Below are 14,152 nucleotides of genomic sequence, written 5' to 3'. Positions count from 1 at the left end.
CCCATATTTGTGCTTGGGGTGGCGTTGGAGCTTCCCATTCCCATTTTTCAATATTGGGCCACTAAACTCGTTAGGTCTGCTGCTGCCCCTTAGCAAAACTCCCTGGAAATGTCTATTCTTATGAAAGTTGAGATGACCACAATTTGGGATTCTGGACTCTCGATCTTCTGCTGTTCTCAACTTTCTGCATAATTGTATGGGCTTTGAGTCTGGGCTGTGCATTTCTGTACACGTAAGAAAAACGCTATTGCACCGAGACAACCCAGACTGTTGGAATCCAGATTCTGCAGCTTCTAAAATGGTGCAAATCGGAAGCCTTTGCATGATTTCTCGTTCTTTGCAGAATTCTACTTCTGTTTATTTTTTATTTAACGAAAGGTATGTACCGCTTGATTGTAACATAACCTCTAAGTGGTCTACAAGGAGGATTTATTCTGCTGACTGGGATGGCAACTTAAGCCACTTTAAATCCTGCTTACCAGCAGCCCTGACTCCTAAGATACCATCAGGCATTGCCCACATATTCTCAAGTGTAGCTTCGCAACCATAGTTGCTCCTTTGAAAACAAAAGGGGGGGAAAAGATTCTTAAGCTGAATTCTGTGGCTGGTGTCCTGTGGCTTTTCTATACTTCCATATAATTGTAGCATTTCCACCACCGCGATTATGGCCCTGCTGCTTGAGCGCAAGTGGGTTGGTCGTTGTACAGTTCCTGATCATTAATTTTGCTTACTATCCAAATGGCAAGATCCCCAATCACTTTCCCAGTGCCTTTGGATTCAGGTCTCATGGGCTCTTGCACGGTTAGGCCACTTCCAGTTCTGCACGGAACCAGAGACAGGACTCATTGGGCTGGGGGGAAATGCAGAATCATGGTGTTGCCAGAAGCCACAGAAACTTGAGTGGCCTTAGCTGCACCAGTCTTAGTGAGACAGTGGCACGGGATGTCACTAGGACTTTGTATCTTGAGACTGGATGTTGGTCCCAATTTGCACTCCTGATTTGAAGCGGCACTTAAGGAGTGTTGGTCATAGCAAACTTCAGTCAGACTTGAAAGGTTTCTGCCCCGTGTAAGAAAGTGAGCGGCTTCTGCTGCTGTATGACTGAGTTTCCTGCCCACCTGCCCCTCTTTCTGTGTGTTGTAGGGAAGGAGCCTTGCAATGTGTTAAAGTTTCTACCACCCATTCTCCCCAGTTCCCCTGTGTTGAGGCTTCCCCTTTTCACACCATTCCACTCATTCATGACACGTTATGTATGTTTCCTTTAAATTATTTCCTGCTGCATTTCTGCCCAATCCATAATTGTCTTTTTAAAAAAGGAAGAAGCAAGTTAAATAATATCAGTGCATTGTTAAACAGCAGATAGAAATAGTTCAAAGCAGTTTGAGCAGCCATCAAGTTGAGCCTGCCTCCTAGAAAATCAACGGTGAAGCTATAAAAAGTTACAAAAAAACCTCAAACCACACAATACAAAATAGCCCAAAGCGCTGAGGGCCTTCTGGAGATTCCCTCACCGCGAGAAGTGAAGTTACAGGGAACCAGGCAGAGGGCCTTCTTGGTGGTGGCACCTGCCCTATGGAACGCCCTCCCAGCAGATGTCAAGGAAATAAGCAACTATCTTAGTTTTAAAAGACATCTGAAGGCAGCCCTGTTTAGGGAAGTTTTTAATGTTTAATGCTGTATTGTGTTTTTAACATTCTCCTGGGAGCCGCCCAGAGTGGCTGGGGAAACCCAGCCAGATGGGCGGGTTGTAAATATTATTATTATTATTATTATTATTATTATTATTATTATTTATTTCCCAAGCTTTGGAATTCAGCTGTTGTTGAACTGCAACCCCCAACATCTAGCTGGCAGGACCAATGGTCAGGGATGATGGGAACTGTAGTCCAAAAACAGCTGGAGACCCAAGTTTGGGAACCCCTGCTCAAGAACATATTTCACTGTGCTTATGTGGTTTAGAGTTAAACAAGTCTTTCTCAATTGCATGTGCTCTCGATGTTTGAACTACATATGCCATCAGCCTAGGAGTTGTAGTCCAAAGCATTTGAGGAGCCCCGGGGTGGGGAAGGGTATTTTAGGTAAAAGTACTTATTGTGGGTCTGTGTCTCATGGGCTTCTGCGCTTAGGGACCTGAAGCTGTCTTACCTTGGAAGTGTTCAGACGCTCAATATTGAATCAGTTTTTGGTGGGGGGGTTTTGAGAGAGAGAGAGAGAGAGAGACCCAAAGTGACTTTCTTGGTAAAAGGATTTATGGCATGGCGACATCAGCTTAATAAAGGGGTTCCTCCATGTGTCACTGCTCTTTTTGCCCCAGCCAAATGTGGCTCTCCGGCCAGCATAACCCAGCAGATTCTGAGGGGGGCGGGTCTCCTCCTGCAGCTCATGCTTTCCAGCACTGCATACCTCAGGAAGGGACCCTAGGTTTATGGAGGAAGAGAGAGGTGCTTTCATGCAACGTTGCAGTTCCAGGTCTGGAAGCATCTCCCATGCTTCATGCCCACCTTCCCTCAAGGAGCTAGTACCATAATTTCATATCCACTGTATCTCAAGGAGCAGCCAGCTGAGGATTTTCTACATGATGCCTTCACCTTTTAGTCCAGTCTGAAAGCAAGGCATTGTGGGCAGAGAGTGATACGCCAGCTCTCCTCCGAGTGATGGGGTTCGTGAGGTGTTGCTGGTTGGCCAGGCATCCTCGGAACTCAAGGCAATGGAATGATCTCCGGTTTCTGCGCTGTCCTTTCATCCGGATACTAAAGTTGTAGCATGAGACACAGTAACTCCATCCTGTTTTTTCCTCTACTCTAAAATCCATGTAATGTGTTCACTCCCCCCCCCCTAAGTGATGAGGCCACCCCTTTGATAGTCTCTTATCCTGCCCCCCACCCCCCGCAAATAGTTGTGGCTAACCTCTATGCTTGTTTCTTTTTTTCTTTTTTTTACTTCATTTTATTTTGCTTCTTGACTTGTAAAATTAGATGAATAACAAGATGCTTTTCCCTCCTAGAACGTATCCTCCCCTGAGAGTTCCCCTGCGCATAGGCCCGAGTCCCTGTCGCCCGAGGTAGTTATCACACCATCTCAATTGGAGGCGGAGAGGGTGTGTAGTTTGAGTGGTGAGCGTGTGTGTGTGTGTGTGTGTGTGTGTGTGTACACACTTGGAGGGAGGAGGGATAGGGGAAGCAGTGGGTGGGGAAGAAGGGGCTAGTCAAGTCAGATTCCTTTGTTGTTGAAGTTGAGAATTGAGTGGTGAACGAAGGGAAAATGCCAACCACTTTCCAGTTAATTCTTCTGAAGTAGCATTTCCTGGGGAGTGGTGGGGGGGAGAGAGAGAGAGAGAGAGAGAAGGGAAGGGAAGGGAGAGGAGAAAATGAATCAGACTCTTTTAATTTTTGGTGGCTGGCCCTGGGCCTTGCAACCACTGTGCTGTATGTTTTATTGAACCCATCTTCTTAATCCATTGCAGCATAGACAGTCCTGCTCCTGCTTTGTGCCAAAAGTCCACATTCTTCAAGATACAAACTCTGCGGTCAGATTCAATTGTGCAACTCGATAAGCATAATGCAAAGTTAATTGTTTTGTCTGGTGGAGTTTGGAGTCTGAGGCCAGGGAGCGATATGGTTCCTAAGAGGGCAAGGATGGCTATGTGGTTGTACAGACCTAGAGATCATTTTCTGGCAGGATTTGTTCTGCTTTTGTTTTCAGGCCATAATTGTTTTATAACATTGTTTTATAACAAACTGTTTTGATGCATGGCTTCCACCAAAAAGCAATGTAACACACTTTTATAAAACAAATGCATGAGTAGCGGAACATAGAGCCCAAGAGGAGAAGGGAGGGACAGGTTTTGAAAGAGGGCTAGAAACTTAAGTCTAGCTTCCCAGAAATCTAGTTAAAACAGTGTGCCAGGTGCCATAGTTAGTCTGGAACTGCAAAAGGCCAACAGCCCTCAACCTGAATGTCTCAAACTGGGGAGTTGCTCACTGACGGCTGCCCTCCTGGATAGCCAAAAAGTGCCTGGACTTTCCAATAAGGTACCGGTCTGGTTGCATCCCTCCAGTCTGTCCTTCTCCATCGTGAAGAGTAAAATGGATTGAAGGCTGCAGCTCATGGGATTCCGGCAGAGGCTTGTGGGTAACTTCATGCCTTCATGCATTTGTACTCCCCACCCCATCCCAGTGCCCTTAATCTGCCACGCACATCTTGTCTGATGTATGTATTTGCACCCACACAGCATTTTGTGCATTACAGTACACACAAACATGCACACCTTTCCTTTCCTAGAGATGGATCTTTGTGAAGGAAAGGGGTGCCACGCAGCTCTTAGGTTTGTCTGCTTTCACTCCAAGAGAGCTTTGTTTTGTAACCCTCCCACCTCCAGCCTATCAAACGGAGAAGCAGCACTTTGTAGAGTGGGGTTATACCCCCATTTCAGTTTAGGTGGTCAGCCTGCAAGCATAATGTTGGGACGCTGTATCTAAACACCACCATGGCAAAAATTCAAGATAACATAAAAGGGATAGAAGCTAATAATGGACATATCTGCAAAGCTTGAGGTAGGCAGTGCACTGTCAACAGTTTTCTAAGTTGCAGAGCAGGAATGAGCTATGCAGTATGGTTTATGTTCGTTGGTCTTATTTTGATCAGAGTACAGAGGCTTTTGTAAATCCTTGACAGCTTGGACAGGGATGGGAGTTATTGGGGGCAGAGGAAAGTTTGGGAGCAGTGCAGGGTGCCAAAGATTCATCCCCATTGAATGGGCAGCTCCTCTCCCAATTGCTTTTTGATGTAGCCACCACCCACACTTTTTTTAAGGGCCTTGTAATAATTGGAAACCTGTTAACCCAGGATTCTGCCCGTGGCTTGCATGCCGTCCCGCGAAGCTTAGATTCTGTCACGTGTGCCTGTCAGTTCTCAAGAGATTTCTGAATGCCGTGAAGCGTGCTTGCAAAGTGTGCTTGTGACTAGCTTTACAACAAAGAGGTTGGTGGATACGAGTACCTGGTGTGTGGTGCCTTGAAGTTTTCCTTGATTCTTCACCTTTTATTGAAATGGTTGTGACGTTATATGTTAAATAGTGACCTTGAAAGCACACCGAGGCTCATTTGAGCCACCAACATCTCCATCCACGAGGGGGAGGGACCCTGCAAATTTAATTTGCCTCCAGAAATTCCGCAGAGGAAGAGAGCGACTATTCAGCTAGGGGGGAGAAAAAACCCAGGCAGAGCGGAGAGCAAAAGACTGGGAACAAAGAGTGAGAAAGCCGTATATGTGCTGTCCGTGGGAAAGGGGGTCTTTCCTGAATTAAAAGTGTTTTTCTCTTGTCTGCCCCTTTCACCTGCTTCTCTACCCTGTCTGATATCCTCTCCCTCACCCGCCCCCACACCCCCTTTGTTGGTCCTTCCAGCTCTGCCTTAGGACGGACCTTGACCTACAGAAGGCAGGATTCCTGGATGCCAGCACTAACAGCTGTCCAGAGAAACCCTCCTTGCTCACTCCGGGGCATTCTGACCTGGCATCCCAGCCCTTGGAGACCAGCTTCCCAGGGAAGAGTGGAGAAGCCCAGGCGCTGCTACGAAGTTCCGACCAGGCTTTTCGGACAGAGTTTAACTTGATGTATGCCTTCTCCCCTCTGAATGCTATGCCTCGGGCAGACGGATTGTTACGAGAGTCTCCGCAGATGGCCGACGGGAAGCTTCTGAATCCAGACAGGGGCTGCTGCAGTTCCCCTGCGGAGGGATACTTTGGCAGGCACGAGCAGGTGCTTCTGAAAGAAGCCGCGCACGGACCCTTGCCCCCCTGCGGCGAGAAAACCTGCGAAGGCGTTAAATCCACACCCCAGAACCCTCCGCAGAGGAAAAAGGCAAGTATCCGACATGAGTAACACGAGCACAGTCGCTCCAGGGAGAAAGGAAGGCCTGCCCGGGGTGTGTGTGTGTGTGTGCACATGCTGGGAAATCGTACAAGAGGAGGCAGCCTGGAGCCTGCTGAGAGACATGCAGACTCTCCATTACTTGGTAGGGTGAGCAGCTGAGGAATCTTTCTTTGGTGGGAACAGGATGAAAGCACACATCATGTTCCCTGGAGGCTCAGAAGTCCATGCAACAGGGTGCGGAGTCTGTTCTTAGAGGGTGGTTCTTATCTCCGCTTTGCGTCTGTGTGACCCGGAGGTCTGACTTTAGGTTTCCTGCTGACCATAGGCTGGAGAGCAGCTTCCTTGCACCCACAGTACATTGCAGCAGGTGCCTTTTAAGCGCATGCGCGCGCACACACGCATGAGTGTTGAGTCACGTCACCTGCCTGAAACTGATGATAGCCTTTTCTCTCCTAGGTATCCCTTCTGGAGTACCGCAAACGAAAGCAAGAAGCCAAGGAGGGAGGGGATTCCTCTCGATGCACAGGGACACCCACCCGGCTGAGTGTCAGCTGCTCGGGGGCAGATGTGGATGCTGCCGGCCTCGTGCAGGGCTCGGGGGCCCACACCCTGTCTTCTCCACAGCATGGCTTCTCCCCCTCTCATTCTTCTTCGTCTCACCTGGAGGAAGTCAGCCCACCAGAACCACGGGGGACCACGCACAGCAAATCCCAGGACAGCATCAGCAGTAGATGGTGAGTCTCAGGAAGCAAACTATGGCAGGGACATGTGTTGTTTCTAGGAGTTCCTCCCTGACAAGATGAGAAGAGATAAAAATGTTTATGCCCTGTGCCGTGTCTTGCCTCACTTTGGTCTTGAAGGGCAGGATGATAACCTCAATAGCGAACTTTCAGCACAGAGGGAGCACTTTTCACAGCTCCCCCTTACTGTGGGCTATACTCCGCAAAGAGCCACCCTGCTGGATTTGACCAAAGGCCTGCCCAGCATTGTTTCCAGCAATGGCCTGCCAGGTAATTTCAGGAAACTTACAAGGAGATCAGAAAACAACAGCCCTTTTCTCTAACTCGTCCCAAGCATCTGGTATTCAGAGTCCAGTTGCCTCTGAACTCAGAGGTTCTGTTAAGTTAGCATAGCTAATTGTCATTATTCTGCTGTCAGTGAACTTACAGAATTTGGCTTCCCAAATTTCTGTTTTTACCTTGCCACATATTGATACTGCTTCTATAAGCAAGTTGCAGCACTACAGTGGTACCTCTGGTTACATACTTATTTCGCTCCGGACGTCCATTCTTAACCTGAAACTGTTCTTAACCTGAAGCACCACTTTAGTTAATGGGGCCTCCCACTGCTGCCGCGCCATTTCTGTTCTAGGAAAGTTCTTAACTCGAGGTAATATTTCTGGGTTAGTGGAGTCTGTAACCTGAAGCATATGTAACCTGAAGCATATGTAACCCGAGGTACCACTGTAGTAGCATCTGAGTTCAGTGGTTCCAAAGACTGTGGTCTTTGTTAGATCTGCAGCGTTACATGCGCTCCAGAGTCCCAACCTTTCTGCCCTTCGCAACTAGCGGGCAGTGGTGGGGCTGAGCTGTTTCAGAGTGGGGCGGGGGGGGGGTTAGAGTCCTGTACACTCAAGCTTGTTAGTTTCCTCCTGAGGACCTTCCTCTACCTTTGCGTACAGATAACTGACCTTTTCTGCTGCATCAGCTATACCGGGGACAGGCGGTGACTTCGAATCACAAGTCATATTTACACAAGAGCCTCCACAGATTTGCTTTTCTTTCCAATATTGGCACACAGTTTTCATTTTAAAAGAAATGAAGTTTCCATCTCTCTCAGTTGCCAAGGATCTGCTTTTGCAATCTAAACAGATGGGCTCCTCCTCCTATTAACCCTGCCCTGCAGGAAACTCTTGCTAGCCAAAGAAAAGCAGCAGTAAATATGTACATTCCTTCCTTCCACATCCCCACCCATATATATATATCCTCATTGAAATGTGACCACCTGTCTAGCTCATTTTTGCAAATTAACTATAAAGACATAAAATATGCAGATTCAATGGGAGGGAGGGATCTAGCGCGTAAGCTTTTTGATTTCAATACTTGAAATACAGTGGTACATACGCTTCAGGTTACATACGCTTCAGGTTACAAACTCCACTAACCCTGAAATAGTGCTTCAGGTTAAGAACTTTGCTTCAGGATGAGAAAAGAAATTGTGCTCTGGCAGTGTGACAGCAGGAGGAGGCCCCATTAGCTAAAGTGGTACCTCAGGTTAAGAACAGATTCAGGTTAAGAACGGACCTCTGGAAAGAATTAAGTACTTAACCTGAGGAACCACTGTACCAGCATTGATTGTACTGTAAAAGTTGGAGCAGAAGTACCCATTGGAGTTAAGCCAGGAATGGGGGGGGGTGATTTTCAAAATTGGGTTGCAAGCATAATTATGAAACTCAAAAGGGTTTTTCAAAAGGGTAAATTTCTGGCTGCTGTGCTTCAGCATGGAACATGCTTTACATGTCTTTCACACTCCTTGCAACTGGCTTGTGAAGGAGGCTGGGCACCATTGTTCCAATATTACTTATAGTAAAAAGTTGAGAGTTGAATGACCTACCCAGAGCCACTTCAGCGAGTCCAGTTCTCACTAAAAGGGTCCTAAGCAGAGAAAATCCATACCAGCTGTGTAAAATGAGCATTTTAACATTTCAAATTACCTTGGCGAGCGGAGCATGGTGAAATAGAGCTTTGTTTTCTGCATTACAACTTCATTTGTGTATCGACTGGAGACCTCTCTTTGTACGATCCTAAAGCACAAAGTAAAATCTCTGGCTATATTTTTACTGCCCCAGAGCAAACCATCCTAATATACTCTGCAGCCGTGGCAGCATTCCAGCAGTGGTTGGGTTGCTCGTACAATATCCTGTGTATTCTTCGGACTCTTATCCCAAGGTAACTGCCTTCTGTTTCCCCCAACAAAACTATAGAAATAGGCTGCAGTGTTACCATTTGATTAAAATGGTTATTTGTCTCTAATGAATATTTTCTCGCCATCATTGTGAGGCAAGCTCCATTCTGCCCTAGAATTAAACAGCACTTGCCTCAACAACTAAGGTGCACAAGCCTTAAGCTGCAGGTTGCGCATAATGTAGAAATACACATGAACAAGACCCCTCCAGACCACAGGGGAACCTTTCAACATAATAAACTACAGTTGTTGTTTTGTTGTTGTTGAAAAATATTGTCCCGAGATGTTTGAAATTGTTTAGACCTCTTGAAGGGTCCAGAAGTGTCATTCTCGCTCTTTCGTGCCCTGCTATAGGATGGTTCCCACCTCGGTGGAGCGGCTGCGAGAAGGCCGTGGGATTCTGGAGAAGGTTTTACGCAGCAGTGCCAAGTTGTGTCAGAGAGGAGAGCCCTCACCCACCCGGGAGAGCCTAGGGGAGAGAGAAGCAGGTAAATGGGAATGCACTGGGGGTGGGGAGCTGCCTTGGAGCTCGAGCAGGTGGGGCTGAATCTACAGGCAGGGCTCTGATCTTGTGGAATGACGGAGTCCAAGGCCGTCTGTGACTTATGGGACTTCTGCTCCACGTGGCGCAGGCTCACATCACTCCAAACAAAGCAGTTAAGATTCATTCGCTAGCTTTGTCTTGGGGATGCCGATATAAGTCTCTCTCTACTGATTGACTTACACAAGTGCAGTGAGGTATTCAAGAAGAGGCTAGGCAGGCACAGACTTGAAGAGTTCAAAGAGACCCCAAGGGTCTTCTAGTCCAACCTCCTGCAATGCAGGAATCTCAACAGAAGCATCCATGACAGATGCCCATCCGACCTCTTCTTAAAAACCTCCAAAGAAGGAGAGTCTATCACCTCCTGAATGAGTCTGTTGATCCACTGTCAAACAGCTCTTACCACCAGAAATTTCTTCCCGATGTTTAGTTGGAGTCTCCTTTCTTTGTAATTTGAATCCCTTGGTTTGGGTCCTAGCCTCCAGAGCAGAAGAAAACAAGCTTGCTCTATCCTCCATGTGGAAGCCCTTGAGATAGTTGAAGGTGGCGATCGTATCTCCTCTCAGTCTCCTCTTTATCTCAACTGTTCCTCGTAAGGCTTGGTTTCCAGACCCTTGATCATCTTGGTTGCCTTCCTCTGCACACATTCCAGCTTGTCAGAATCCTTCTTAAATTGGGGCACCCAGAACTGGACACAGTACTCTAGGTGTGGTCTGACCAAGGCAGAAGAGAGGAAAGGGGATTGACTACATAAGGCCATGATTCTGTGAAAGAGAGTCTTTCTCTCCCCCCTCCCCCCCCCCCCGCCTTCAGTGTTGCTCCTCTAGCTATTGAGGTTTTATTAGTTTTATTCTAATCCTTGCCTACATTTCAGTTTTTCTAGAGCTGGGGCTCTTCAGGGGGTCTCTCTCACACCTGTCCCTGCTACAGGGGCTCACCTGTAGCTGGTTCCTCCTAATCCAGCAGTCTGTCTTTCTGCTGCTAGACCCTCTCTGCTCTGCCTTCCAGATGCTGCGGAAGGAGATTCGACAGACCCCCTCAACCCTTCCCTCAAGGGACCAGCCGTTTATAGTCCTTCACGTTACAGCTACCAGGTACGTGAGGCAATACCCGCCTTGTGCCGTTCACGGTACCTGTGCAGTTGGCTCTCGGGCGCAGTCCAGCCTTTCATGCCGGGGTCTCTGAGCTGCAGAGCCGGATGCCAAACGGCGGTTTTGTGATGCCTGCTTCTTTCCCTTGCAGCTCTTGCAGTCGGACAGCCCGCGGGCGGAGTCGCAGACCGTCCTCCAGAGCGCCTCCCCGTACCGAGGACACCCCATGCCATCCCCTGGCTACAGCTACAGGTCCCAGTCCCAGAGAGCAGGGCACCTTCTGCCCCTCGGCTCCTCGGAACCCTCTCTTTCCTCTGCCCCCCCGGTCGCCACAGACTCCTCGGCTCTGTTTGCAGGGAACTCTGGGTATTATAGCAGCCAGCAGCCGTCTGGCAGTGGCGTCTTGAAGAAGAGCTGCTCCGTAGCCACTGCTCCCAGCCCGGCCCAAACAGCGGCAGCCGTAGACTGTTTGCCCCCCTCTGAAACAGGGTCTCATCCCTGCGTGGGAACCGCCGGCTGCCCTCCTTCCTCCTCCTCCTCCTCCTCCACCACCACTTCCTCGTCGTCTTCTTCCTCGTCGTCCTCCAGGCCCTCGCAGTCAGACTTGCGGACTATCAACCCTCCCGCCTCTGGGCAGCCTGCTCTGTACCAGAGCTCCAGAGCCGCAGCACTTTCCAGCTCGCAGCAGCAGCACTACTCTCACCGAGGGGGAGGAGGCGGCATCAATCAATACAGACTGCAGCAGCTCGCAGGGTCAGGCGTAAAGACTCAGACCGGCCTTTCTTAGGGCAGGACAGACTAGAGCCCACCGTTCCTTCTGGCAGTGGCTGACGGGGGAGCCATGCCGGGACAGCAAAGGGCCCAGAGGCTGGGGCTCTGGGGTGTCCTGGGCGAGAGAGAGCACTGCCGGCCACCCCCTGGCTTTGGAAGGAGGAGAAGGCAGTGGCGGCGGCAGAATTGGCAGAAAAGCATCTCCCTGGTGTCCGGGTACGTTGTAGAAAGCAAACGGTGCTGAGTGGCATGGCCTCTGTCTCCTACCGGTGCCCTTAGCTGTAGTCACCTGGGCAGGTAGGGAAAGCTTGAATATGAAACCAGTGCAAATCAGAAAAAATAAATAAATAGGGGAGATGGGGATATGTGGGGGGAGGGGGGCGTTAATCTAAATCCCAAAGTGCTCTCTGCAAGGTTGGGTTCCCAGAGTATTCTGGTCGGGGAGGGTTGGGGGCTTAGTCCATTCTGATCATTCCAGTTGCAAATAAAGAGCATTTGTGGGAGAGAAGCAAGAGCCGTGGGGTGGGGCTGGTAGCAGTGTGAGTGTGTGTGTGTGTGTGTGAGAGAGAGAGAGAGAGAGAGAGAGAGAGAGGGCAGGGTGTGCATGCAGGCATTGCTGCAAAAAGTGACTCTAGTAAGTCCATACTATGCCTCTGAAGTTGGCATCTCGCTGCCAGTGAGGGGGTGGCCTAGGGGTGTGGTCAGTTCGTTCCAAGAGGCCAGTGCTGCGGCAGTGGGAATATGGACGGTGGCTTGCTTTAGGCACCTGCCCTAATTCTAGGTGGGGGTGATGAGCGAGGTGCCCAGTCTGGTGGCATTGCTGCTGCTGTGGTCAGGAGTATCATGGAGTGCATGAGAAACACGCCTGCTACCTCCCCCTGAGGCCCAAGAGCAACAACACCAGGCCCGCCAAATGCTCTGTCAAATTCCATACAGTTGCCAGCTTTTCTCACTTGTTTACCTGTCAAGCGTGCATTTTTATTTATCTAATTTTATATTCAGTTATAACCATAGTAGGTTAGCAAAAATATCAGGCAGGTCTAACCCTGGTCCTGCCAAGGACCTTCTCGTTTCCTCTCGGACAAGATATTGCTGTGAGCATGTCTTCCCTCATTTCTCAGATGCACAGTCTTTCCCCCCCTCCCATTTCTTTCTTTTTTAAAATAATAATAATAATAAGGACTGTTACAAGTTTCTCTAATCCACAACTGAAATCAGGTGTTCATTCGACTTAGAGGAAACTTTTAAAATTGATCAGAGCAGAGCAGAAGAAATAAACGAACCCTATCCTTCAAAAGTGTCTGGCTGTTAGCGTGTTGGGGATAGAACTTGTCACCCACAAGACAAGTCCTATATACTGTATAAAGAAAGGGTGTCAGCTTCACTGGGCTTTGCAGCCTCCCTTTCCGACATGCTGAGCATGCCTCGTGGGGGTGAGCATTGCAAGCGATGATTCTGGAGATCAGCAGGCAAAAGGCGATGCGCCTGTTCTGTGTGCAGTCGCTGGGAAGGAGCCACCAGGAAGTTTGGGGGGCAGGCGGGCGAGCTGTAGCGCTGCCCTCAAGTGGAGTTGTACACTGTGCTGTAACATTTGAACTTTCACAAGAGATGTAATAATTTTGATAATAAAATACTTAACTTGAAAACCAGCCTGTGATGCTCTCTCACTGGGTTCTTGGGCGATGAAGTGTGGTTTTGTTCGCGCAAAATTCAGGTGAAGCCGAAGGGACCGGGTGTTGCACGCAGCCCAAGATTTCAGCCCTCCTTTCAACATACAGCCCTCAAGATCTGGAGATCGTTCAGGGAAAGAGAACCCCAAAGTTAAGGGGCAGTTGCTGAGAGTGCCCCTTTTCTCATCCTTGTTGTACCTGGTTTGCTGCTGTACATGGTATTCCTTATCTATATTAAATGATAAAACAGAGCGATGAGTAAAAGTAGGCTCTTAGGTTTGGTAGGACCAGGACCTTAAACAAAATTGGAAGGCTACTGGAGCTATTTCTGGCACTGGTGTAATTTGGTGCTGATTACCTTGCACAAGACAAGCTACAGCATTTTGTACCAGTTTAAAGCATCTGAACTGTTATCAAGGGCAGCCCTGCGTGAAGTGCATTACTGTAGTCAAGGCTCAGCGTTCTGAATGCATGAATGCTGCCGTATCTGCTGCTGTTGCTGTTACAAAGAACCACAGCCTTTTCTCCAAGTACAGCTTGAAAGGGCACACTCCAGATCCCTAGTGTAACCTGTCCATCCCAGCTTGGACATGAATACAGGAGTAGCCCTGGGTCTGTGCCTGAACAGCCAGAGACTGCTTAACATCGTTAACTTCTCCAAAGATGCTGAACGCAACATCATGGTGAGTTATCCTGCCCTCTTCCTGCCAAAGACTGGAAAGGCAGAGTGGTCTTTGTACGTCAGGTATGCCCCCATCAACCCAGTCACCTTGAATGCCAGGCTGTGGGAACAGGCTAATACAAATCTGAACTTGTGTGAGAAAATCATGCTTGAAAACACTAAGAACCACCAACCAACTATAGTGGTACCTCGGGTTAAGTACTTAATTCGTTCCAGAGGTCCATTCTTAACCTGAAACTGTTCTTAACCTGAAGCACCACTTTAGCTAATTGGCCTCCTGCTGCCACTGCGCCACCAGAGCACGATTTCTCTTCTCATCCTGAAACACAGTTCTTAACCTGAGGTACTATTTCTGGGTTAGCAGAGTCTGTAACCTGAAGCGTCTGTAACCTGAAGCGTCTGTAACCCGAGGTACCACTGTATTCAGGTAAGAACCAACAGATCCTTCTCTAGAGCTGGTGAACCTCAGTCATTGTGGGTTGTACTAACTAAAGCTATTTAAAAATCCCATCAGGTGGGGAAAGTTGTCTGCCAGTGAATAACTTGTTGTCCAAAGGCTGC

The 14,152-nt window shown here is 48.7% G+C and overlaps 1 protein-coding gene across 5 annotated transcripts in view; it reads left to right on the top strand.

Annotated features, from left to right (window-relative positions):
* The window catches only part of SETD5 (SET domain containing 5), a 64,059-nt gene extending 51,174 nt beyond the window's left edge, over window positions 1-12,885 (top strand). For 3 of the 5 annotated variants that reach the window (XM_053378460.1, XM_053378458.1, XM_053378461.1), the window contains exons 19-24: window positions 3,005-3,061; window positions 5,405-5,860; window positions 6,329-6,606; window positions 9,191-9,324; window positions 10,386-10,471; window positions 10,620-12,885. In XM_053378460.1, coding sequence (XP_053234435.1) covers window positions 3,005-3,061; window positions 5,405-5,860; window positions 6,329-6,606; window positions 9,191-9,324; window positions 10,386-10,471; window positions 10,620-11,255 — 1,647 coding nt within the window. In that variant the 3' untranslated portion in view covers window positions 11,256-12,885. The remainder of the gene's footprint in view (window positions 1-3,004; window positions 3,062-5,404; window positions 5,861-6,328; window positions 6,607-9,190; window positions 9,325-10,385; window positions 10,472-10,619) is intronic. The other 2 variants (XM_053378462.1, XM_053378459.1) reach the window with 1 other exon arrangement.
* The last annotated feature ends 1,267 nt before the right edge of the window (window positions 12,886-14,152 follow it).

The sequence above is a fragment of the Podarcis raffonei genome, chromosome 2 (genome assembly GCF_027172205.1).
Source record: "Podarcis raffonei isolate rPodRaf1 chromosome 2, rPodRaf1.pri, whole genome shotgun sequence".
Classification (NCBI taxonomy): Eukaryota; Metazoa; Chordata; class Lepidosauria; order Squamata; family Lacertidae; genus Podarcis; species Podarcis raffonei.
Note: the sequence above shows the minus strand (reverse complement) of the source record. Positions and strands in the feature narration are given on the sequence as shown.